At 41.3% G+C, this 26129-nt stretch overlaps 1 protein-coding gene across 1 annotated transcript in view; it reads left to right on the forward strand.

Annotated features, from left to right (window-relative positions):
* Window positions 1-12513: 12513 nt before the first annotated feature.
* The window catches only part of BTC (betacellulin), a 90742-nt gene continuing 77126 nt past the window's right edge, over window positions 12514-26129 (forward strand). The window contains exons 1-2 of the mRNA XM_002919148.4: window positions 12514-12703; window positions 14118-14221. Of these exons, the coding sequence (XP_002919194.3) occupies window positions 12514-12703; window positions 14118-14221 (294 nt within the window). The remainder of the gene's footprint in view (window positions 12704-14117; window positions 14222-26129) is intronic.

The raw sequence follows: 26129 nt of genomic DNA on the forward strand, positions 1-26129 counted from the left end.
CCACTGTAAGAAAGAGAAAATTCAACCAGTGGTTTAGTTTAAATAAACAGGTGCTTAGTTTTCTCATGTGACAGTAAGTGGAGGGGTACAGGATTTTAGATATTTTATATGGCTTTTCTAGGGCTGCCATAATAAAGTACCACAAACTGAGTGTCTTAAAAGAAATTTATTGTCTCATCGCTCTGGAGGCTAGGAGTCCAAGATCAAGACGTCAGCAGGGTTGGTTCCTTCTGAGGTTAGTGAGGAGGAATCCGCTCCACGTCTGTCCCCTAACTTCCGGTAACCCTGACTTTGTCTCCAAATCTGTCCCCCCATGACTTCCACTCCTTGATGCTGGCACCGTGAACATGAGCGATGGGATAAATTGCATGACCTTTCTTATAGAACAATCAATTGTTCAGTATTTGAAAAAAACTATCACATTGTTACTCACGTCTTCTCTTCAGGGAAATTTTCATTCTTTGCAGAAAGGACAAGGTTTTGAGGCTCTGTGATTCTGTTCTCTCCCCCGTAGATGGAGTCCGGTTTGTCTTCTCTCCTCTGACTGAGCAAAGCACTCTACATGAGTTCTGGTTAGTGAGGTGGAAGTTTCCCCTAACAGGACACTCAGTGCATTTCTACGAATGTAGGCTAAGAGAAGATTAATTTACCTCTTTTTTCAGCTGCCATTACGAGTTTGTCATCTAAAATACTCAGGCTTAACACACCCCATTTTGTACAATTTAATTAGTTGAATATAGATTCAGAACTTTCCTTTATCCCTATTATTTTTTTCACACCCTTTTTTGCTTGTATGAAGGGTTTATTTCTCAACAGATGTCACTATCCTTACCCTCACATTTTTAATATTTTTGTGAGGAAAGCACCAGTATCAATAATGAATCCTTTTCATTTCCTTAGCATATTTTTGACTCAAGCCTCATTTAATTTTTCATAATTTTGGCACCGGGTGAGGCACCTGTATGTTTTTTCCTTTTCAGGTACCCTTGGCTCAGGTAGCCGCACTCGTACATTAACTAGACTCTCCAACTGCGTTTGGCTGGTGTCCGTAGTGGCCTCACTGTGTTAGTTACAGCAAAGCTTTCTGCGCGTACCAAGCATCTGCAAGACAACACTACCACGTCTTCGGAAATTCCAAACACATTAGGGTGCGAAGCATCCTTTCTTCAGAAACAGGAAGAGGAAGCAAGGAGACATTCACTAAAGTCAGGAGCCATAATGAGGACTGTCCAAAGTCAGTATGGAGAGGCCTCTCATAGCGGACGCTCTTCCTTGCTTGGTGACTCTCCTCGTTTAGCTACTAGATAGAAAAACTCAAAGACATCTCATTAAACATTTCATTTTGCCCCGGGAGACTCTGCCTCATTGTGAGCTAGTTGACAAGTACATGTGTTGCCATGAAATGCTTGCTTGTTCCTCAGGAAACCAAGGTCTACTTCTGAAAAGATTCCGCTGTGAGGCGATTTTAGGGATATATAAAGCAGAAGAGATTATCAGCCCCTAACCTGAGGGTCATTGAAAGGCAGCTGGTCCTCTGATGTCCTTGTGCTTGATCTAGTAGACAATATTCATTTGTTTGTTTGTTCATTTATTTGATAGAGCTCAATCTACTTAGCAGCCTGAGGAAAACGGAGGGTAGTCAAGGATATCTGAGACTAAGAGTGGATTCCCCTTTTCCCATCTAGGTCTAGTTCAATTTGCTCTGTTTTAGACTGACATCTGGTGGTCATAAAAGATCAACCAATGGCCCTTTCCGGGAAGAAGTCTGTCAAAGCAATGGTGTGGCCATGTTGTGTTCAGCTCTTGCCCATATTCACAAGATTATTTATTTTCATTTTCTGTTGTACATAAATCAGAGTGGCTGTCTGAATTTGACCACATGTATCAAAGTCTTTAAAAGTACTTAAAATATTTTGACCGAGCACTACCACTTTTAAAAATGTATCTCAAAGAAACATATGCAGACAGATTTATGTATAAGCATGTTCCTCAAAGTGTAATTTATAATAGTAAATTTGGAACTAACCCAAAAGTTCAAAAATAAAGATGGCTAAAATTAGAGCATTTCATTACTCATACTCTAGAGGAAGATTTACCGACATGGGAAAATGTTTATGATACATTATGAAGTGAACAAAACCAATTAAAAAATAAGTAAAACTTGATAATCCTGGTTTTAGTTTTCTGTGTATTTCTTCCTTCCAATAGCCTGAACATGTAATATTTTTGAAGGCAGAAAGAAAAAACAATGTCATAGATATTTCATACATGGTCACCTACAAGGTAGGGTATCAGTACCAACTTTTTTCAAGATAACACTCCTTGAAGATCTCTCTCGTGAAGATTTGGCAAGTAAACATGTTCCTATAGAATACTGGTGCAAAAAGTCATGAACAATTACTTCGCTGTGCCTGGGATCTGGAATAATCCAGGAAGCTTGAGCATGCAGCTGCCACTTCATTTGCTAATAGGTCTTGTGACTGAGACAAAAAACATGTTATTTCTTGCATGACCTTGAAGACTCATTAATTCGTTCTAAGGTTTATACTTTGCTTCCAAGGGTTGTTGGTGGGGGTGTGGAAGAAGATGCCATTTAAATTATTGTGCAGTATGTGCAGTAACCAGAGCTCTGTTTTATAATTGGACACAGTCCATTTCGTAAAGTGTTTTTAAGACAGAGCTTTGAGACTTTTCTTTGTACTCTGACCAGGTATAAATAGATTGATTTGCTTGCTTAGTCCATACAGGGAAGGTTAAAGGGGTCTCATGGTTTTTCTTAAATGGAGCTCGGAGCAGCTGTCCGTGGGTCTAGGACGCAGCTGTGTAGCTAACCAAACCTACCTCGGTCTTCCTCTTGGGGGCTTGTACGTTTCACACTTGTTTGTTTAATAAGTTTGGACACGATTTCCACATACATGGTGAACATGTCACTTTTGTCTGCCCTGAGGGTAACAGGTGGCAAGTTCAAGAAGAGGAAAATCATTTTCAGAGCTCCCTGCTGGCTCAATCAACACTTCTCAGTTCTCCTAATGAGATGGTTAACCTCTTTTTCCATTTAGCCATTTGGTCAACAAAACTCTGATGGCTATTACAGGACTGGTTTATGATTTTCACATGTACAGGTATTAACACCATGGCCATTAGATTGACAAACAGGAATAACAGAAATGCAATTAATCCTCCAGCTCTCACTGGAAATATACCTCCTTATGGGTCTTTCATTGCATAAATTCTGCTGAATTCCTGGTTGGGGCAGAGCCAATGATGCAGCTTAGTCATTTTCAAAGAAACAGAAATGAAGCCTACTGGTGTACATTACCCTGTGTGTGCATCTTAAATAAGTGTGCAAAGATAAGTGGACTTAATCGTTCATCTCACTATTATCCTACCAGACTTTCAAAATGACTGTGCACAGTAGACTACAGTTAAATGTATAGTAAAAGATTTTACAGTCGGGGAATGCGGTGGTCAAGGACCAGTAAAAATTTTTAGTTATTGAGTAGTTCTGCCTCTTGTCTGGTCATTTTTAGGAATTCAATAAATACTCATCGGCTATTTTATGTATTGGTGCTATTTTCTTTTACCTAAGTAAAACATTCTCAAAATAGCATTTGCTGGGAGATACAATTTAATGCATAAATATTCACTTTACACATAGCTTTTTGGGAATGTAACACAAAGTTCTGTTGTCGTAAAGATCTTTAAGATGTGGATGGAGTATATCAGTGCCAGAGTTACAGAGAATCAAGGACAGAAGAATTTGCTTTTCAAAGTCAGATCTTGAAATCTCATGAGTTCTGACTTCAAATAGAGTTTTAACCTTTAAGAAATTGCTCCAACTATCCTTTCTGCTTAAAGTACTTGGCTACTTCCGAAGTTTATAATTCATCAAAATTCTGGGGAACTTGTTTCCTTCTCTTTTTTGATCAAGAAAACTATGCAAAAAAAAAATGATTGTTCACTTAAGTGTGTTGAGCCTGAATTGTTGGCCTAGAATTTCAGATATTAGAAGCCCACAATTTAGAAGTAAGAAGCAAAATACATTTAAGTGGGTCTATTCCCAGGCTTTATAAATTGAGGAATAAAGTGAGAAAAAAACATAGACTCAGAAGATATGTTAATATAATACATCCTATTTATCGAGTCCCTATTGTTTGTTTTTCTCATCGCACAGTTGGTTATGCATATAAATACCATCTAAAGCAGTCCTTTACCCTAAGTTCTTATCGCTCTAATTAACAATGCCACCAATGGAACTGTCTGTGATGATGGAGAAGCCCCGTATCTGAGCCATCCAACATGGTAGCCACATGCGACTGTGAAGGACTTGAAAGGTGGCCACTGCAACTGAAGAATTGAATTTTTAGTTTTATTTAATTTTAATCAATTTCAACTTAGCCGCGTGCAGTTAGTGGTTACTGTAACTGATAGCACAGCCCTAGTCCATTAACTGGTTTTTATTATTTTCATAGTACTAAGCACGAACTGCAATTATCTTTCTAACTTATTTGTTTCCTTATTGTCTATCTTCTCTTCACTAGATTGTAAGATAGAGACTCTCTGTCTTCTCAGCCGTATCTTTATTACCTAGAGCAGAGCTTGGTATATAGTAAGAGCTCCAATTATTTATTGAAAGTATACACAACATTATTGTTATGCAGTGGTATTGTTAGGCGTGCTCTACAGCTGATTAGGGGCAAAGACGGAACACGCTTGTGGAAGTTGGCAGGGCTTTGAACCCTAGACTATCCGATTCGAGCTCAGAATCCTTCCTCTCTACCAATTGGCCACAACTGCGTTCATGACCTTGCTTCAGACCCCTGACAGCTGAGCCCCAAGGATGGAAACTGTTTGGATTGGATTAACGCCAAAAGCTAAGTAGTCCCTTATCCGCTTTGGTTGCTGGCATTCAGTCTAGGAATCTTTCAGGCCTTTGGGTTAAGGTGCTGTCCCAGAAATTCAAATGTACATATATTACCACTGAGGGATAATATTCCAACCTAGGATTTCCCAGAGTGTTCGTACTAGTTAAGGGTTCTGTTGCTCTTTGAGATGTTATGAATCGCTCCGCTCAGGGAGGCAGTGGTTCTGGAAATGTGTTCTTCCTAAAATGCATTTACAATACACATGTAAGATATAAATAAAATACATTTTCTGGCCGTTCTCATAATTTTGAGATAAACTGCTTAGGAAAAAAATGAGTCAAAGGTCCTAAGAAGCTACATGGAGGAACCCCTGAGTTTGGCCAGCGCACTGATGCACGCTGAGGACTTACTAATAAATCTTCATGGTACCGTAGACTATCAGTTTAGATTGCTTGCCTGTATTGCCTGATGAGGTAAACTTACAACACATTTGTAATATTACTGTGTTTACTTTTTGTTAAACACTCATACTATACAAATGTATTTTTTGGTATATATCTGCGAGAGAAACTTTAAACAAAGAACATTCAAACTGATTCAAATGAGCTAAATCTTTCAAAGAGAAAGCAAACAATTGGAACCTCTGCTTTCTTTTAAAAATATTTCATATATATATTTATTATTGAAGTATAGTTGAGATACAATGTTACATTAGTTTTGGATGTGCAACTTAGTGATTCAACAATTCCGTACATCACTTAGCACTCAGCACGATAAGTATAGTCACCCTCTGTCACCACACGAAATTGCAGTATCATTGACCACATTCTCTAAGCTGTACTTTCCGTCTCCATGACTTAATTATTTTATAACTGGAGGTCTCTTAATCACCTTTAACTATTTCACCCATCCTCCCATACACCTCCCCTCTGGCAACTACCAGTTTGTTCTCTGCATTTAAAAGTCTGTTTGGGGGCATCTGGATGGCTCGGTTGAACGTTTGCTTTAGGCTTGGGTCATGATCTCGGGGTCCTGGGATCGAGTCTGGCATTGGGCTCCCTGCTCACAGGGAAACTGCTTCTCCCCCCCTCCCTGCTTGTGCTTTCTCTTGCTATCTCTCTCGCAAATAAATAAATAAATAAATAAATAAATAAAATCTTTAAAAAAAGAGTCTGTTTTATTCTTTGTTTGTTTCTTAGGTTCCACATACATGTGAAATCACATGATACTTGTCTTTCTCTCTGGCTTATTTTACTCAGCATTATACTCTCTAGCTCCATCCATGCTGTTGTAAATGGCAAGATTTTGTTCTTTTTTATGGCTGAGTAATATTCCATAGCGTATGTCTACCTCTGCTTTCTTTAAAAAAATGAGAAGTGTGCTTTACAAGATGAAATGAAGACTTTATTCAATGGCCAAATGCAAGACTACCTGAACCCTGAGAAGCCTCAGTTTTATGTTAACTTTGCTGCAGTATTTTCATTTCCATAGGACGTTCTCATGAAAACAAAATAGAGTTAGGGCTAGGTCTGATACATGCTCAGACAGGGCAATAGCACTTCTAATATTACATAATATGTAACTGCCACAAAATACTGTTTGCATTAAAAAATAACAAAACTAAAAAATTAATGTTTTAACTTGATATATATTGTCTTTTTTGTTAAAAGCATCTATATTATTTAATGTTTATTACATTTAATATGTTAAGTAGTTGATATAAGTTTAATATAAATATAAAATAAATAATTTTATATATTTTATTGGGTTTTTTGTTCTGTTATAAATAAATGCATATGAACTAATTTTACTCATTTCTTAAGGTTTCAAATAAAGCATATCTTTGACCATTTTGCCATCCTTTAATCCTAGTGTGCATTCCATCTTACAAGCCCCTTTTGGTGTTTTGTCAGTACATTAACAGTTTTAAAGTGTTTGATAAGAAGCTTTGCTTTAGCCCTGTGATGTCTAGTAATTCAACAGCCCATATCAGGATTGCTGCTAGCTTTCTCTTGTCAGGAAGCATGACTCCCCGACCAGGATGAGTCTGTTTGGCTGAGAATGAGAGGAAATTAACTAGCAAGCCCTGATTATGGGGGACAGGCCTTGGTGGCATTTCCCAGGGGGGGCCTAGGATGCTAAGTGGGCACATGTGGACACCTGAGGGAGGGCTACAGAGAGAAGTCTGATCTGGCCTAGGTCCTTACCCCCTTGTGAAGTGGCAAGGAGCACATCCAGGCTTGGGGTCATGGGGTGCTAGAGTGGAATATATTACACGAGGTCCTCAGGTGGGGGCTGGCCATCAGTCAAAATTCTTAGAGTGTGTGATGGGTGAAGCAAGAAAAACCAAATTCAATAAGGTCAAAGCTTGGGGTGATTGGGTGGCTCAGTCAGTTAAGTGTCTAACTCTCGGTTTTGGCTCAGGTCATGATCTCAGGATCCTGGAATCGAGCCCCATGTTGGGCGTTGCACTCAGGGAGGAGTCTCTTTGTGATTCTCTCCCTCTCCTTCTCCCTCCCCCTCTGCTCCTCTCCCTGCTCTCTCTCTCTCTCTGTCTCTCAAATGAATAAATAAATAAATAAATAAATAAATAAATAAATAAAATCTTTAAAACAAAGGTCAAAGGTAAGACCCCCAAATTAGAGAGAGCCAAAAGTGAGGCAATTCAATGTAATGAGAGCAAGTTTAGAAATAAAACAGCTTGAAGCTAGTTGGATAAGTGCGCAGGCTTGGGGTGTAATATTTTAACTTGAAATAAAGATGTAGAAAATGGCAGTATTGGAATTTGAACCAACCCCAGGATTTAAGTTCTTTCTCCTCTTCTCATTGTAGAGTTCAAATTCTTTCTCTTTTTCCCACTAAAGGAACCTCATTGAGGCTTACTTGCCTTTTGTATATAATGCTGATAACAGTAGTCTCTATCTTGTAGGACAACAGTGAGGATTAAATGATTATAAAGCCATAAATCAGGGGCGCTTCGGTGGCTCAGTTGGTTAAGTGGTTGCCTTCGGCTCAGGTCAAGATTCCAGGGTCCTGGGGTTAAGTCCTGCATTGGGCTCCTTGTTCAGAAGGGAGTCTGCCTCTCCCTCTCCCTCTGCCTGCTGCTCTGCCTGCTTATGTTCTCTCTCTCTGTCAAAGAAATAAATAAAATCTTTAAAAAAATTTTTTTAAAAAGCCACAAATCATTTGGACCCACATCTGTACAGGTGGTTCTCCATGAATATGGGCTGTTATTACTAAAACAAGGAAAGTTCTGGGTTGTGACCATGAATGGAGCTAGAAGAAGGTAGGATACTGCCGTAGCACCCGTGCGTTTTGGAATCAGTTTTGGAAAGTTACTCAACCCCGGTCTTCATTACTAACACAGAGATAATACCTCCCTCCTTCATTTGCTGTGTAAGTGAAGGTCAGTGATGCCTGTAAAGGCTCAGCAGGCTGCTGCCTGTTGCGAGGTCGAATATCCCTACGTGAGGGCCCATGGCCTGATGACATTGGCTATTAGCTCTAGCGTGGGTGGGCTTAAATATAAAGGATGAAGTCAACACTTCACAACTGTGGCACAGAGCAACACTTGTCAACACAAGTGTTGTGTTGGAAGTCTGTGGCTTGGAAAACTTGCTTTTCAAAGTGCTTCCTGACAATAAGCCAGTGCCCTACAAATGTATCAGATACTTAAGATTGCTAAGGGTAAGATAGCCTCTCATTATTGGACCTGTATTCCTACCACCCCACCTTGATGCAGTCTTCACATTCATTCGGGCTGCATAAAAATAACAATAACACATATTATCAAGGTCACACTTAGGGAGGCCTTCCAGCAGTGTTATAGTTTATTTCAAGTTCCTCAAAAAGGCTGATTTTTATAAAAAATGAGTGGTGGAGACATATGGTCTCTTCCTTTTGATGAGTGCTATTTTTCATTTCTATTTATTTTTGGAAGTTCATGACTTAAAAGGACCTAATTAGTTGGAAAGAAATCATATGCAAAAGTGATGAACAGTTTGCTGGAGACAAAAGTCTTTGTGGTGAATTAAGGGGAAAGAGATGTTATGTTAGACATCAAACTTTAGAACTTTTGCATCTGTGGAAGACACACAGAACTCTACCTTCGTGTACGTAAGAAAATAGAAAATTATAAAGGGTGTGCCATTAGTATACCAGCCCTGGTTGAGGAAATTCACTTGATCCTTTGGATGTTTTCAAATATCCAGCTTGCATATATTTTCTGTTTTTTGATTGTGTATCTAAATCATTGGCTTGAATATTGTCAGTGTCATGACAGCCTTAGAAATAAATTATTGATTTCTTTTTCATGTGCCATAGTTTAATGGTTTAGAATTGATTTCTTTAAGGACTTAAAAAATCATTTTTAAAAAATACCTTTTTCCAAAAAAACCTCATAAACAATGTAAATTAAAGTCATTTTGGGGGCTTTGTAATGTGTCCACCCAACTCGGCAGAACTACATTTCCCAGAACTTGCTGTCATTTATGTCTCTGTTAAGGGGGTGCGAGGCAGAGTCTTGCGTGCATGCAGAGAACCGAAGAAAGCAGCAGCCGTGTCATAGCTCACAGCACTGATGCTGATCCCAGGATTCATCCTTGGTGGGGGCAATAGGTGGGCTTGAACTGTCCCACTGCCCCCCACATCCTCAGATGGCTTCCCAGGCTCCTGGGCTAGTATATGTGTTTAAACCTGTGACGAAGGGCTCTGATTTCTGTAGGACACCTTTGCACAAAAATCAGATGCAAAAAGGTGTCAGTCAGTCCAGGATTCTAGTCTGTTCTCCACCTTACATTCATCTTGCATTCTGACTGCCAGGTTAAAGTCTCATAACAAATCCGTGTGTGTGTGTGTGTATGTGTGTGTGTGTGTGTGCGCAGCATTTACATATATATGGAGAATATATATTTTATATAATTATATATGGAGAATATATATATATATATTTTCCTAGTAAATCTGTTACTCTGTTTGAACCCTCATTGAGTCAGCCCTCCTTGACCCACCCGGGTCCTTCTCCAGAGATACCCACCCTTTCTAATGTGCCATGATCTAGATTTTTTCTGTGCACATAACTAAACATCACAGAGCACACACATGTGTGCCAGGTGCTTCCATTTAATTTAGAAAAAAAAAATGGTGGCTCAGCCGCCTCTCTTCAAGTGTCCTTTCATTGACATCAAGCTGTGCTTATAATTTCTCACTTTTGTTTGCTGAGCTGACAGTGATATTTCTCTTTTTGTTAGCAGTTAGTCTAACTAAGGTTTTCTGTTAGTAACTTAGTTAAAATCTCTCTTCCATTGTTTATTCAGTGACTTCTGCAACCATGGAAAACCAGAGGTCATCTGGATTCCTAGTGAGATTCAAAACTCTCATGCATCTGTCAGCATTCTCTTTTCGCCTAGTGGTTTATAGGACTCCTCTTCACCTTCGGGTTTTGCATTTCCCAGTCCACTTTGTTAGGTCGAGGGTGAACATTCCTAATTTTAGACCAGGAAAAAGCAGTCATTCTTATGTTTCTCACTTTCTTTGATTTATATTGCTTCCCATTCGGTCAGCCTCAATGGAGGTCCATGGTTTGGGGGCAAAATAAAATTACATTATTGAAAATCTAAATTACGTAAGGCATAGTAGTATTGTGGGGAAACATAAGAAATTGTAAGAAATAATCTCTCTTTTCTAGTTTATGATATAGTTAGGAAGATAGGCATACTTATATAAAAACCTAACTCCTAACAAAAGACTTACATGGCAGCTCAAAAAGCTGATGAGATGTCACAAGAGAGTATATAATGAATTGTTACATTAGAGCAGAAGATTTGGAGAAGTTGTCTTCAACTGGTGTTGGGCTGGGGGCTGGCAAAGGGGGATGAGACAGAATAAGGGGAGAAGCTTCTTCCAAGCTCTTCAACTGCCGTTCCTCTTTCCCAGCCTAACCAAGAGGCACTGGTTGAAAGAGAAGTACGTCAAATATTTTGTCCCTTTTTCTATTATTACTATTTTTTTTAGCAAACCAAATTTCTCCCTTTGAATTATTTCTCACCACTGCTCCGTTTCCCTCTATAGCCTCCTCCTGCCTCCTGGGTCTTTTCTCATTTGCTGAAACCCCAAAGAGCACGAGTTTTGAAACTACTTTATTCCACAATAAGTTATCAATCTGTTTGCTTTCTTCTAATTGTATTCTCTTCGTCATGATTATTTTTAAGCTTACTATTGATGCCAAAAATATGTAATGTATGAACTATGTATTTTTATGCAAAAATATGTATACAGAAATTTTGATTTAATTATTTCTGGAGGGTAGCCATGACAATATTTTTTAGGTCCCTACGTGACTTTTATATGCAGGCAGGACTGAGAACCAGTATCCTAAGCACTCCTTGAGAAAGCTGGACCTGACTATTATTGGCTGTTTACATACCTCTTACCTTATTTCCCCAATTAGATCATAACCTTGTCAAGGGAGGGATCCAAGTCTTGTTCATCTTCGTGATTAATGTCTGTACTTAGGGAAAAGGGAGCTACTTGATTAATTCAGGTCTATCATCTATTACCCATGATTCCAAAATCTCAAAGCTCTGAAAATGGAAAAATGTTTCTTAACTCATTTGGGAACAAAATCTGATCTCAACTAAGATATGGACTATTTATATCCCACTTTGTATGGTTATTTGTTTATCTCGCTGTAGGGTGTTAATGTATTTGATTATGGGGTGCTGCCCCAGACTTTTCTGGGAGTGTTGCATATTTTAATACACACACACACACACACACACACACACACACACACACACACATACTGAGCCTCCAAAAAAATTTTGAATTCTGAAATATATCTGACCCCAGGGTTTCCGAGAAGATATTGTAGAGCAGTATTTATTAATGTTCTACCTGGGGATTTAAGAAAGCTGAGATCTTGAGAGATAGGGTAGAATTTAGAATTTAGGCCAGTGCTTCTCAGAACTGAGAGACTAACCTGTGCAGCTTTTAAAACCTAGCAGTGCCCTGGTTCCACTGCCAGAGATTCTGGTGCAACGGATCTGGCGTCAGATCTTTTGTAAACTTTCCAGGTTCTTCTGTTGTGTAGCCAGAGTTGAGCACCAGTGATAGATTATAATACTCGGTTGGGTGCTTGCACACCCTTCCCTTAATCTGAGGTACTTTTTGAATGGCATACAGGTCTTCGGAGATATGCCTCCACCCCTCCACATGGTTAACACGAGCCACTGTCATCCGCAGGAGAGTGTTGAAGTCCTCGGTGGCATCTGCCTGGAAAACATGGGAGAACCACTGATCGAGATATCAAAATAGGGGTAGGGAAGTTCTAGATCCTGAGGCTGGCGTGGATAAAGGGACAAGGACAGGAAAACAGAAAGGACGGAATAGAAAATAGCTTGGATTGACTCAAGGATAGAGCTGGAGGATTATTTAGGTCTTCAATATTAGGACTTTGTATGCTTATTACATGGTCACTAGAATACTTAGATACCTTAAAATGGCCTTTGCCATAGTCACTATTTACATTTTTTTCATTCCTCTGCTTTCTGGCAGTAAACGGGGGTCCCATTTTCAGAGTTCCTGTAGCAATGCTTTCTGTTTCCATGGTGGTCCCAGTGCAAGCGTCTCCGTTACCAGGTGCGGCATCATGATGAAATGCTGTGAGAATTCAGCACGGACGAGGGGGAATTATGCACCGGAGAGGGTGGGGGAGGTGTCTGTGTTGGGTTATAAGTGTGCGGCATGCCAAGGAACACAAGAAGCTATCACACATAAAGCTCTCCTTGGCACGCTGGCCGCTTTCCACCTTTGCGCTTCATGGGTGGAACGTCATTCCTGTGAGCTGTATTGGACACCCACCCTCTTTTAATTCACAGTGGCATGTCAGAGCCGTAAATCATAAGCTTTAAAAACCAGCCTCAGTCATGACCAATGAGTTGGGTTATGTACTGTACATTAGGAACACAGTCAAGCTGTACATACCTCCTGATGGTGGGCAAAAAAAAGAAAACCTGCAAGGAAGATGTCACCTCCCTTTTTGGAATCTTCAAGCAGCGAATAAATGCTGGTCAAAGCAAACAAAGGTGCTTGGCTCAGAGTAAATGCTCAAACACGTTGGCTGTTGCCATTGTTCCTGGTATTGCTGTTGCCGTTCATGGAGGAGTTGGGGAGGCGGGTGGTCTGAGCGGCAGCACTTGATGTCTTGGAGAGTTGACAAAGTGCTCTTCTCAAGTGAGACCAGACCCTCCCCATGGCTGTCACGTTTCTTCGCTCCAGTTTGCCATGGCATCCCCATCCGTTCTCAACTTGGGACTGAGTACATGACCAGGCCTCGCTTAGGCAGGGATGCCTGTGTATTGAAACTTGAGTAGGTTGGTGTTGGTGATTTGAGACGAATGCATCTATAAGACGCACCTTGGTTTGGAGGAAAGGGTCCAGAATCAGGAGTTAAAAGAACCACATTCTTGTTTGAGTTCTGCTGCAGACTAGAGTTGCAGGCATGGGCAGGTGGCTTCGGAGCCTGGGGTCATTCCTTATGGCAAATGGAAAAATCACCTAGACGACTGCTATCATCCTAACCATCTCTAAAGCTATTCAACTATGAGTTCAAAGAAAGCCAAGACGGAACTTAAATGGGAGACTTTGAGGGTTTGCTACCCGAAAGCCTACCCCAGGGGTTGGCAAGTTGTGACTTGAAGTACAAATTCAGATTGCCATCTGTGTTTGTATGAACTGAGAGCTAAGAAAGTTTTATTTTTGTTTTGTTTTGTGTTTTCTTATGACTTTAAATGATTATATTTTACATGGTTACGTAAGTACCTACATTATATCCTCAATTTTGCCTCTTGGTTGCAAGGCCTAAAATATTAGTATCTAGCCCAGTACATTTTTCTAACTCCTGCATTATTCACACCCTACATAAGAAGTTAAAATAAAAATCCTTGTGATGACGTTGTGAGGTCCAAAGAGAAGTTCCATTCCACCCCTCTCTTCAGGATGGACGACTATCTTATATTCTCCAATAAGTTAAATTAATTGTTCTTTGTTTTTTTTTTTAAATTAGTGCTTTAAAAAGCATTACACTGTTATTTTTTCAGAGAATAGCAACCATTTTTATATGTAGTTATCAACCATTCCAAGTCATACGCTTTCTGTTTGACTCTTTAAATTGGCCATGGTCTCAATCTTTTTGTTTCTTTTTTGGCCATCTAAGCAGGACATATTTTTTTTCTTTTTTCATGATTTATGTAGCACAGCTCTCTTCTTCTGGAAAAAGCCAACACAATCCATTCTGCTGTGGAAACTTCCGTGTGGAGATGGACACCACGCCACTTCCAATTCTGATGAAGGTGAAGGTAAGAGTGTGGTGCTGTCCGTGGCCCTGTCTCCAGCCTGGGGGTGAGGCCGCCCTAGCGGTGTAGAGGATGACGGGGACACAGAGAAGACCCAGGATGAATGAGCCACAAAGAAGGAGAGACAAGCTGGCAGTGTTGGGCCCCTGTTTCATACACTGTCCTGTTTGTGTACAGGAGCCCCAATATCCCCCTTTCGTTCAGCTTGGCTCACCATGAGTCTGTCACTTGTGGCCAGAGTTGTTCTTGCCTGGGAAGACAACACTTTTGTCTCAGAATGTGAACCTTAGAGCCTCAGAATGCGACCTTATTTGGAAATAGGGTCTTTGCAAATGTGATTACTTATGGATCTTGAGAAGAAATTATCCTGGACTTAGGGTGGGCCCTAAATCCAATGACAAATGTCCTTATGAGATGTCCTCTCCTTAGAGGACAGACTGACACAGGATAGAAGGAGACCATGTGAAGACGGAGGCAGAGGTTAGACTGATGCTGCCACAAGCCACTGGACTCCAGAAGCCGCCAGAAGCTGGAAGGAGCAAGGAGGGATCTGCTGTTAGAGCCTCTGGGGGCTCTGTCGACACCCTGATTTCAGACTTCTGGCGTCTTGAACTGAGAGAATAAATTTCTGTTGTTCCAAGCCCCCCAGTTTGTACTCCTTAGAAATTGACACACTCTTCTCGTATGTCGTCAGAGAGAACAGAAGCATCTCTTGCTTTCCTTAGTAGGTAATGCCTCATCCGTGTTACAGCAGCCGTCCTGCCACGGCAAGCTCCCCCCCCCCCCCCCCTTTGGNCCCCCCACTTTCGGCCAGAGTGTGTCTTCCCAACGATGGAGAGACTGCACTGTCCCGTGGATCCGCCCGCTCTGCTAGCATAGAGACTGGTCCCTCCCTGGTGGCCAATAAAGCTGTGTTGCCTGAGGGAACGAACGAACCAGTAAAGATGGCCGTCACTGCCCTGAGCATCAAGGGAGCGACGTACGGACGCGAGACTTCTCTGACAGTTTAAAAGCCAGGATAGAGGAAAGACAAACTGAAGGCAGATATCCTGTAGCCGAGTTCATGAAAACACGCTAAGGGGGACTGCGGGACAGGCCAAGGGTGTGTTCAGTTCCTAAGGCTCTCTACGCCCGCCCCTCCCTCTGGCCCAGTATCCGCTCTGGGATCAGACTGGTTCCTCCATCCGCCTGGCTCTGCCGCTCGTGAAGCTGTATGACTCTCTCAGCCAGTTTCCTCAGCGGGACCTGGTTTTTAGGGGTCTTATGTGGGTCAAATGACGTAGTACGTGTAAAGTGAGTGGACAGTGCCACACACCAAGCAGGTGCTCAGAAACTGTTAGCTGGAGATTACTGTTATTACTGTTATCGTTCCAGGCCTTTCTCTCCAGGCACCGGTGCTTGTTTCCACAGAACACTCCGCTGTCACCTTGAACATGACACTTCTAAAAGCCAACATTACCTCCCTCCCCAAACTGGCTCACTCTTTATCTTAGAGTGTGTCTTTGCCCAGCCAGCCCTGCTTAAAACCTTAAAGCTGTGCTTGACTTCTTGTCATGTGAAAACACCAGCAAATTCTGCGTGAAGTCTTTCCACTTGTCCTTTCCTGCTGGTTCCTCAACAACTTAATTCAAAGTAGAGAGTCACCAGCAACTCACACAGGACTCAGAGTGTCTGTACTCCCTAAGATGGCTATAAGTCATGGTTAAAATTGTGTGGGGGTGTGTGTGTGTGTGTGTGAGTGTGTGTGTGTGTGTGCGCGCATGTGAATATAGGTACAAATCTGTGAACGTAATATATATATGAATAGTGCTGTTTCTTATGTAACATGTTCCTGGAAATCCTCAATATTTAAGATTTTAATTTGCTTCTGTTCTAAAGCGAAGACCATTATAATTTAGAATTCAGGTGTTATTTTATAAGGTGTCAATATGTGAGAACCATGTCTTCTATTTCTCTTGCCTCCCATTGAGTAAATAGTAGTGCTGGGAATATTCTAGGGGGTTATTCAGTTATTCCAGGGCCCAAACTCTAGGGAAGCCCCCTCCATGTCTCTGACCTGCAGTCCCACCTCCAACACACCAGCTAGTCTTGCCAGTTCAACCTATAAATGCGTCAGGTGAAGTCACATGTCCCCTCCCCACAGCTATCCTCTGGTCCCATCACTGTCACTCATGCCTTGCCTAGACTACTGGAAACATCTCTTCATGGTAGCCTTCCCCACACATGCCTCTCATTCTATTCTTCACACAGCATCCAGCAGAATCTTTTCTTATGATTTAAAATTTTTTTAAATTTATGTGTTCATTATTATGTTCGGTTAGCCAACATATGGTACATTATTAGTTTTGGATGTAGTGTTCAACGATTCATCAGTTGCGAGCAGGATCTTTTAAAAGCACAAAACCTTAGAAGACGTTTCACACTTGAACTCCTCACGGGGTCTAACGTAATTTCTCTCTGACCTTGGGTGTAAGGATTCTTCCCACCGTGTGTTCTGCTCTAGCTTTCATTCAATGTTTTTTTATTCCACAAATATTTGAGCTAGGCTCTGTCGTATCAGTCACATTTCTGCCGCAGAAATGCTGGGTCACCCCTCCACCTCCCAAAATCTTAGTGGCTTAAAACGAAAACTTTTTTTCTTGCCTTTGGTCTCATGGGTTGGTTGGGCAGCCCTGTTTTCAGGCTTCGGGTCAGGTTCGGGTATGTTCCATGAGCCTCTCGTTCTCAGAGCAGTGGCCACCCGAAGCTGCCACCTTCTGATGACAGATGGCAGGAACACTAAAGACCAAGCCAAACCATACAGGACGTGCAAAACTTCTGGACAGATGTGATTTTATTACAACCACTCCCATACCCTTGCGCCAAAAGCAAAATGCACACCCAAGCCTACTGTTGGTTGAGGGGCATAAACGGCCCATAGTGGAAGCCTAGCGAGGGTGGGGAAGGAAGAAAAATGGTAACAGCTACCACTCTCTCTAGCTGTCGGCCTCGGGGACTTTGCTGCTGCTACTACTCCTGTCTGGGCTGCTTTTCGACCGGATTTCATGTCTTCACTTTATCCAGGTCTTTGTTCAAATATTACCGCATCAGAGAAATCTTCCTTGACCTTCCCTGAGATAGAGTCCCAGAAACCCAGTCATTCTCTAATACTTATCCTGTTTTATTTTCTACTTAGCACTCATCTCCCCCTGAAACGCTGTCCTGTATTTCTGTATCTGTTCTTCTCTTTGGTGCACATGCTCATCTCCGTGAGGGCAGGGGCTGGTCGATCCCTGTATCTGCATCCCCAGCAGGTGCAATCTTGTGTAATAAGTATTGGTGAGATTAAGCAAATTAAACAGTACAATGATTGCTTTTCTTTTCATGGAAGGAAGATTAATTGAATGGGTAAAATTACCAACAGAACTTATCATGCCAGGAAGATTATATAATTTTTTCTTTTATGTTGAAATCTGTGTGTGTTTGTGTGTGTGTGTGCATGCACGTGTGTGTTTGTTTCTGCTTTTATTGGAAGTTTACTTTACTGCATTTACATTTCCATATGGACTTAGATGTCCTAGTTTTAGATATGCCTAATTAATAGAAAATTTGCAATTCTGCAAGTCCTAAAGATATTTTACAATATTTGTCCTCCCAATCAGAAGATCACCCTTCTGATCTCCTCATTTTCCTCAAGTGAGACTTACATTCTCCTAGACTAAAACTCGAGAATTACACTTGACATTTAATTTTCTTTTTTTCCTCCTCATTTAATGAATGCCTGGGCGTGTAGACTTGCTACTTCAACATCTCTCACACACTCTTCCTTTCTTTCCTATTTGTATTGCTGTCTCTGAGTTTCAGACTTCTCTCTTATCCTGAACAGCAAGATCTCAACCGATTTGGCTTATCTCTCTCTCTTTTTTTTTTTTAAGATTTAATTTTTTTACCTGACAGAGAGAGAGACAGCCAGCGAGAGAGGGAACACAAGCAGGGGGAGTGGGAGAGGAAGAAGCAGGCTCATAGCAGAGGAGCCTGATGTGGGGCTTGATCCCAGGACCCTGGGATCACGCCCTGAGCCCAAGGCAGAGGCTTAACGACTGAGCCACACAGGCACCCCTGATTTGGCTTATCTCTATATGTTGTGTATGTTATGTGCTAGAACTCTTATCCTAAGGGGAAGCTCTGATTACATGACTCCTATATTTAAAAACACTCAGTTCCTTCTAGTTGCAAACCATATTCAGAAAAAAAAAAAAAAAACCTATGTAGAGAATGTAGGTTTGCTGCTAGCTTAATACATGGCATTCTTCTCTGCCCCTCCAAAAAAAAAAACTAGAGAATTATTTGTTTTAGATAAAACAAAAATCAGTGATCAACTCTTCACAGAAAGCTTTAAAAATTATTTGTCGTTTATCTGAAATTCTAATTTAACTGTGTGGCTTGTATTTTTAGTTGTCAAATCTGGCAACTCTACTTTGAAGGCAAAAGCAAGACACCCTTCAAGAATTCACGCCTGGGTGACTTAGTTGGCTAAGCGTCTGCCTTCGGCTCAGGTCATGATCTCAGGGTCCTGGAATCAAACCCCACATCATGCTCCCTGCTCAGTGGGGAGCCTGCTTCTCCCCCTGCCTCTGCCACTCCCCGTGCTTGTGCTCTCACTCTCTGTCAAATAAATAAATAAAATATTTTTTTAAAAAGAATTCTTTAAAAAAAATAAAACACAGACAAACAAAAAGCATACAGATCTATCATAAAATTCTCATAATTATTTGATTTCCAAATTATTCATCACAGCCTTAATATTTATCCCACTGAATTATACACATGACAGGTTTTTGTTAATGGACATCTGAGTAACACACTGTGGAAATGCTGGTGGTAAGCACTGTCAGCTTGGTCTTTTGCATTGTACAACCAATTCAGAGTTAGTAATGCCTCCTGGGAATTCAAAGTTGCTCCTAGAATAAGTAAAATAAGTAAAAATGGTCTTATGCCACCACACAGTGTCTTTCTTATCAAATCCTTCCAGAACCACGGAAATGGAACATTCACGTATATCGTTCCCATTTTGCACATGGCAGACGCCCAAGGAATCAGAAGGAAGCATGGATGTCTGGCTTAATCCAGCCTTCAGAGGCTTCCAAGCACATTGCTTCACAGACCATGCAACGGGTACTCAAAGCATAAAGTGTGTTCACTGAAGGGAATGGACAACAGTGACAAAACAACAAAGCCTGCCGTTTATATGCTGCTGACAAACTTGAGCTCATTTGATCCTCATAAAACCCGTGTGATGTAGGTATTTTTTTGCAGAGGAGGGAATTGAATTCAAAATGGGAGAAATATCGTTAAAAAGTCGTTGGAATAAAAGCCTATATTACTTTGTGAGGCAAAGCAATTAAGTGACGAGCACTAATTTCCTTGAAGCTGACGTAACCTGCCCCCTATATAATAATGCCAGTGACGCAGCTTCAGGGCCTAGATGGAAGATGTCCAACTTTTTAATTTGCCAATGAGGAGTAACTGAGAAAATTACACTGACCTAATTTTTTTTTTTGCAATATGGACGTTGAGATACAACTAGTGTGTTTTGGGGGTGCTTTACTCCTGTCTAATAATAATACTAGTACCCAGTTTTTGGGCACCTCCATGTCCAGACACTGGCAGGTGCTTTATAACAAGTTATCAGAGTAAGTCTAGAAGGTAGGTAATACTCATCACTCCTACATTAAATGCTCACTACCTTAGCCAGCATGCTCCATTTCATCAGCTGCATAGAAATAATGGGTCAAATCTCTTTTGTTTCCCAAAGTAGTCACTGTCGCAGCCAAGTATTAGGAAGCTCACTTGTGATCGTTTGACCCTCCGTCTCCATGGCCCTGCTGTCCTTTCCCACTAGCCTTACTTGGTTTAAAGGTCAATCCAATATTCATAGACCAGGCAGAAGGAGAAAGTTGCCAAGCCTTGGTGATGCACAAGCAGCAATGTTTCTGTTCCAACCGCATGGGACCGACGTTGTTGAACTCTGGTCCTGATCGGTCCCATGTGCAGACGTCCATTCTGTGACCAAGCTCTTGTTGACCCAGATGTATGTTCAGCCTGTGGTTTTGCCTGTGCTTGGTTTACAGAGCTCTGTTCACACTTAAATCTTTGGCCGGTGTTCCTCATGTTACAGTGTCATGTCAGGATGGCTAGCTAGCTGATTTGTAGAGGTTTCCAAACCCAACTACGTACTGTGCTGGAATCAGTCTCTTCTATAAAGCCTATGGCCTTATGTTCATCCTGGATCACCAGGCTGGACTCACCTCTCCTTCCTGGTGAGTTGTCCTCACCTCTCCTTGGGGTCTCCACCTGCCAGTAGGCCTCTTGGTCAGAGACACGCTGTGCTATCTGACGGATTTTCCTAACTCAAATTCTTGGGGAGTGGGGTTGTTCATTCATTCATGTATTCATTTACCCATGGAACAAATATTCATCACACACTTACTATGGGCCGGGCACTGTTCTTATCAATGAACCAAATTAAGTCTGTCTTCATTGACATATTCTGAGCAAAAGTGGAAAATAAATAAAAATTGAGTATATAGAATGTCAGATTGTCATATATGCTATGGAGAATAATAAAGCAGGTGCTGGAGGACGAGATGGGGGCTGGGGGTGGTTGCTATTTTAAATAGAATGACCAGTGCAGGACTCATGGAGGAGATGTTTTATGAAATGTTTAAAGGGGTGGGGGGAGTTAGGAATATAGTTATTCTGGGCAGAGGGAACAGAAGGAACAGAAGCCCTGTGGTGTGAATGTGCTCTGTGTGTTCTGGGAAGAGCAAGGAGGCCAGGTGGCTGGAGCAGAGATGGTTGGAGTGGGGTAGAGGTGAGAATAAAGGTGTAATGGGGAGGGAGGAGGGAGCCAGGCTGCAGGAGGGCACAAGAGTTTTAAGGATTTTGGATATTACTCAGGGTGAATTGGGAAGCCACTGGAGGGATCTGAGCCAGAAAGACTGATCTGACTTAAGTTTCAACAGGGTCACATTGGATTCTAGTGGGAAAGAGACTGCAAGAGAATATAAACAATTAAAGAAAAAGACTAGACTTCTCGTTAAACCCTGTAGATGAAATTTGTGCAAATATCTTGGATCTCTCCTGAAATATCACTAAAATGAAAGCATAAAGGTAAAGCAATTATAAACTCATAGGGGAAAGAGAGTGAGAGACAAAAAAGAGAGAAACTATCTGTATCGTCTATCTATCTATCTATCATCTATCTGTCTATCATCTATCTGTTTATCATCTATCTATCATCTATCTATCTATCTATCAATCATCTATCTGTCTATCATCTATCTATCTATCTATCTATCTATCTATCTATCTAGTCATCTCTCTATAAAGCAGGTAGAGCAGGGCTACCAGGCACTCTTCTTTGCAGTGAATGAAACAGTATTTCTGCTTTCATCAACTTTTGTTTGAGAAAGGGTGGGAAATTAATTTTTTTAAAAAAAGTAAATATAGATCAGATCTTGTAGCTTAGCATCTTGCTGAGGAGGCTGAAGACCAGGAAGCCTGTTCACTCCAGAGAACCGCAGAGGGGCTCACGAGGTGCAGGAACTAGTTACCGCAGAAGATTGTGGCAAGCAGAAGGTTGCAAAGAGGGGGCGTTGATTGCAGGACTCTCTATGGCTAGGAGGTTAGAGAGGGCATCCTGGCCATGGGAGATAGAGCCTGTGCTCGCCTCTGCAGGCTGTTGCAGTGGAAGGTTGGGGTACAGAGAATTCCTGGCAGAGGGAGAAATGTGAGCCGAGTCCCAGAAAGAGAAAAGAGTTTGAAGACCTCTTACATGTTCAATATGTCTTGCCTAGTGTGTGTGTCGGGGAAGGATATGGGGTTGGCAGGGGAGAGGGACGATGGGGGGTGGGGGACCAGGCATGGGATGAGGCTCCAGAGGCTGTGCGGGTCAAATCAAGGGGAGGCAGGCACACCATTTCAGGAGTGAATGGAAAGCCCTGGAAGGGTTTTCAGAAGAATGATATGGTCAGATTTTAGGAAGTTGGCTTTAGTCTACGCAAATCCTGGGGAGTGGGTTTCAACAGGGCAAGATGAGGAGCCAGGATGGATTGAGAGAAATTGCAATTATCTAGCCGAGAGCCTGAGCTGGGGAGAGGTCATAGCCCTGGGCGAACTTGCTGAGTGAGTGGCCATAAACAGCAGTGTGGCGGCCGGGCAGGGTGGACCTAGCTTCAAACCCCGGCTCTGCCGCTTACTACCTGTGTCTATGTGGCCTCGGGCAAGTAACTAGCTTTCTATCACTCCGTAGATGATCCTTTCGTATTCGCTGTTTTGATCTCCGCCAGCCTCAGCCTGCCTGCTCTGTCGGCACAAGTTCTGCTGATGTTTCGTGTTTCCCCAAGAGCCTGAACACCCCACACACCTGTTCGCTCTTTAAATCCAGGCTCGAGGAGAGGCTGTGCGAGTCACATGGCTTTCTGACCAAGCCTTCCTTTTCTTTCTCCTTAAAGATCCTTTGTAATGAAATCCTTAGAACTTCATTTTTTAGAGTGGTTTTTTTTTTTTTTTGATGCTACCCTTTAGAATATCTAGTCTCTGTTCTTTAAGTTTTTTTGAACTTGTTGATATGTACTTCTGAGAGCCTCAGCAGGCTGCAATCCTGGGCGCACATACATGGACTCACTCTCTAAATGACTCATGGATCCCTAGACACCAGCAGCTTGTATACTTCCTCTTCACCACAGGCCAGAAGACTGGACCAGGGTGAGAGAGCGTTGGGTAGGAACTGAGGACTCTGAGTGTAGTGGGAAAGAGGGGCAAGAGATGTGATTTCAAGGAACACCCAGCATAAGCTCATGATGGGGCATACTGTGCACACATGTGTGTGCTAATGAGTATGTATGTACATGCATGTTCTTCCAAGTATGTGCATGACCATCTGTGCCAGTGTGGGTTAATGTAAAGGTCAGTCTTGCCTGCTGATCCAGGACTTGACTTATAGGCTGAAACTCTACATTGGTCCACATGCTCTCAAATATTAGTACGTGTACGTGATGTAAATGGTACCTCCTTAGATGTGTCATAATTGCGCAGTGCACAACCTGAACATATGCACTGGAAGGGGTGGCTAGTTTTTCAACATATTCAGGTAAGAGTCTTAACAAGTAAGCTTTTGGGTATGCCAAGTTTGGTACTTAGGATATCATACCTTAGAAATGAAAACTTACCTAATATGTCTCTTCAGTGATGGCAGATTAGATCTGTCAGCCTGTAAAGAGCACATAGGGCTCTTTTTCTCTCCTTGTATATCTTTGTAGTGTGTATTTTCCCAATTGTGTTTAGAAATTTTCAGAACTGGACAATCCCAGAGGCACTTACCCAGGAATAGCCCACATTTTTTTTAAATAATAATTTTTTATTATGTTAGTCACCATACAGTACATCCTTTCAGAACTGGACAATCTCAGAGGCACTTACCCAGGAATAGCCCACATTTCTGACTCTAAGTGACAGCAATCAGAAAGGGCCTATCACTCCTAACAAAAAGTATGGATAATACCCTGGCACCACGGCACTTTGCCCAGCCTCCTTGGCTGAGATAACTCAATCTTGGACATTATTGCTCAGTGCATTTCCCTCTGGGCCATTCGCAAGGTCTACACCTCTCAGGTGTAGTCGGTTGCCTTCTGAAATGACTGTCACCCTGGAAGCATAAAATAGTTAATAACACACACCATCCCATACGCTATTCAAGTCAGTCTGACTTTAATTATTTCTCCTGGGATGAGCTCAAGGGTTCAGAGATTCTCAGAAATTGTGGAATAAGACTGTGACTTAATACGCAGCCAGACAGGGTGTGATGGATCCCCAGTAGGGCTTAGCAGCTGTGGCCCATCCACATCGAAGCAGGGGTGTACACAGATGTCGCCATGGTGACCTCCACAACTCAGAGGGTGTGGGAATTAAGGGATTCCCAGGAGAACACTGCAGTTTCTCTCATTAGGCCCCTGTAACCTGGCACTCACAGGCTTTCAAATATAAGTTGCACCAATTAAGATTTCTGAAATCTGGTTCTCTCGTACTCGCACGCTGCAACTATGTGAATGTTAGCAGAGGAGCTTTTGTGCATGAGTGCACATATGTGTACATGTTATGAAAATGTGATGGGAATTTTATAGTGTTTGTGTGAATGTCTCACAAGACATAACATGACCCGTGTGTTCCATCTTATCTACATTTCCTAGGATTGTACCAGTTTCCGTGGTACCCAGTTCATTTCCAAAAGTTCAAAATTTTTTTTCCTCTTTATGCTCTATTACTTCCTTGTGATAATAATCTTGATTGTTAGGGGTGCCTGGGTGGCTCAGTCGTTAAGCGTCTGCCTTTGGCTCAGGGCATGATCCCACAATCCTGGGATCGAGCCCCACATCAGGCTCCTCCACTGGGAGCCTGCTTCTCCCACTCCCCCTGCTTGTGTTCCCTCTCTCGCTGGCTGTCTCTCTCTCTGTCATATAAATAAATAAAATTTAAAAAAAATAATAATATTGATGTTAGTGTCTAAATTTTAATAATAATTTAATTGATTTATTTAACAGGAATTATGGAATACCCACTCTGTGTGTAGAATTATGCTTTATGGCTAGACCTCATTTATGAAAAAATGATATGGAAAGAGAATTAATTTCTATTGAAGCTATGATATTTAGTGTTCCTTGTGCAGTTTCATCATTTAAGATCTCTATCTTGAAAAATCAAAGGGTCTGATTTAGTAATGCAGATATACAGAAACAATGTAAGTTAATTGGTAAAGTTTGCAAACGAAGAATATTCTTTAACTGGTTGACAATAAGATCAATTATTCAAAAAACTCATTCATTCATTCAACACATATTTATTGAATCATCAATTAATCAAAAAACTCATTCATTCATTCAACACATATTTATTGAATATGCAGTCTGGGCAAGTTGGCTCCTGGGCATACAATGTTGAATGAAACAATTGGAGACCCTGTTTTCATGAGCTTATGGTCTAGTGGAGGAGGGAGACAAATGCATAAAATAACATGAATATATAATTGCAACTTGAAAAATACATGCAAGAATTAAATAAGACAGTGTGATAAAGAATAGCTGGAAGGTTACTGAAATGTACATGAAATATTGAATGCAATCGCATGTATGATTAAGAATATAGCACACACAGAGACTTCTCTCTGGGGTGGAGTAAAAGGAGAATTTTACATTTGTATGTTAGTGACATGTGCCTGGCTAAGATGATGGTCAACTATATTCAGGACCTGAGGATTTAGTATTTGAATGACATAGGAAGATAAAGGAGGAGGGGACTCTAAGACCAAAATGAATTTTATTTTCTCATCCTGGAAGTGAGAGAAAACTATGAGGGAGGTGGGGACACTGTTGAAAATGAGTCTAGCTTTATCAAAGATGCTGGAGAATCACAGAGTTAGTGTTTTTGTGGGACTGATTCCTAGGTCAAAAGAAAAAAAGAGAAGTTGACATTTATCGAACACCCACCAGGTACCAGGCACTTTTCACATTTATCACTTTTCACATTTATCTCATTTATGCATGGGTATTGTTTCTATTTGGGAGATTAGGAATCGAGGCACAGGAGATTAAGTAATTTGCTCAAATTCTTACAGCCAGTGAGTAAAGAATCTGGAATCTAACTCTTGGTCTGCCTGACTTCACAATTTTCTAGTCTACATTGTATTTTTTTTCTTTTACCACCTCTATGCTCTCTAAGCCACAAACAAGCACAATCCCATTTATAATTTATAAAACCAATTTATGTTTATGTCTTTTACATGAAACATTTTATTTACATTTGTATATTTCTCTGTAGTTTAACAGTAGGTACTCTAACAGTCCAATATAACTATTTTAGAGTATCTTTAGAAAAC

The sequence above is a fragment of the Ailuropoda melanoleuca genome, chromosome 11 (genome assembly GCF_002007445.2).
Source record: "Ailuropoda melanoleuca isolate Jingjing chromosome 11, ASM200744v2, whole genome shotgun sequence".
Lineage (NCBI taxonomy): Eukaryota > Metazoa > Chordata > Mammalia > Carnivora > Ursidae > Ailuropoda > Ailuropoda melanoleuca.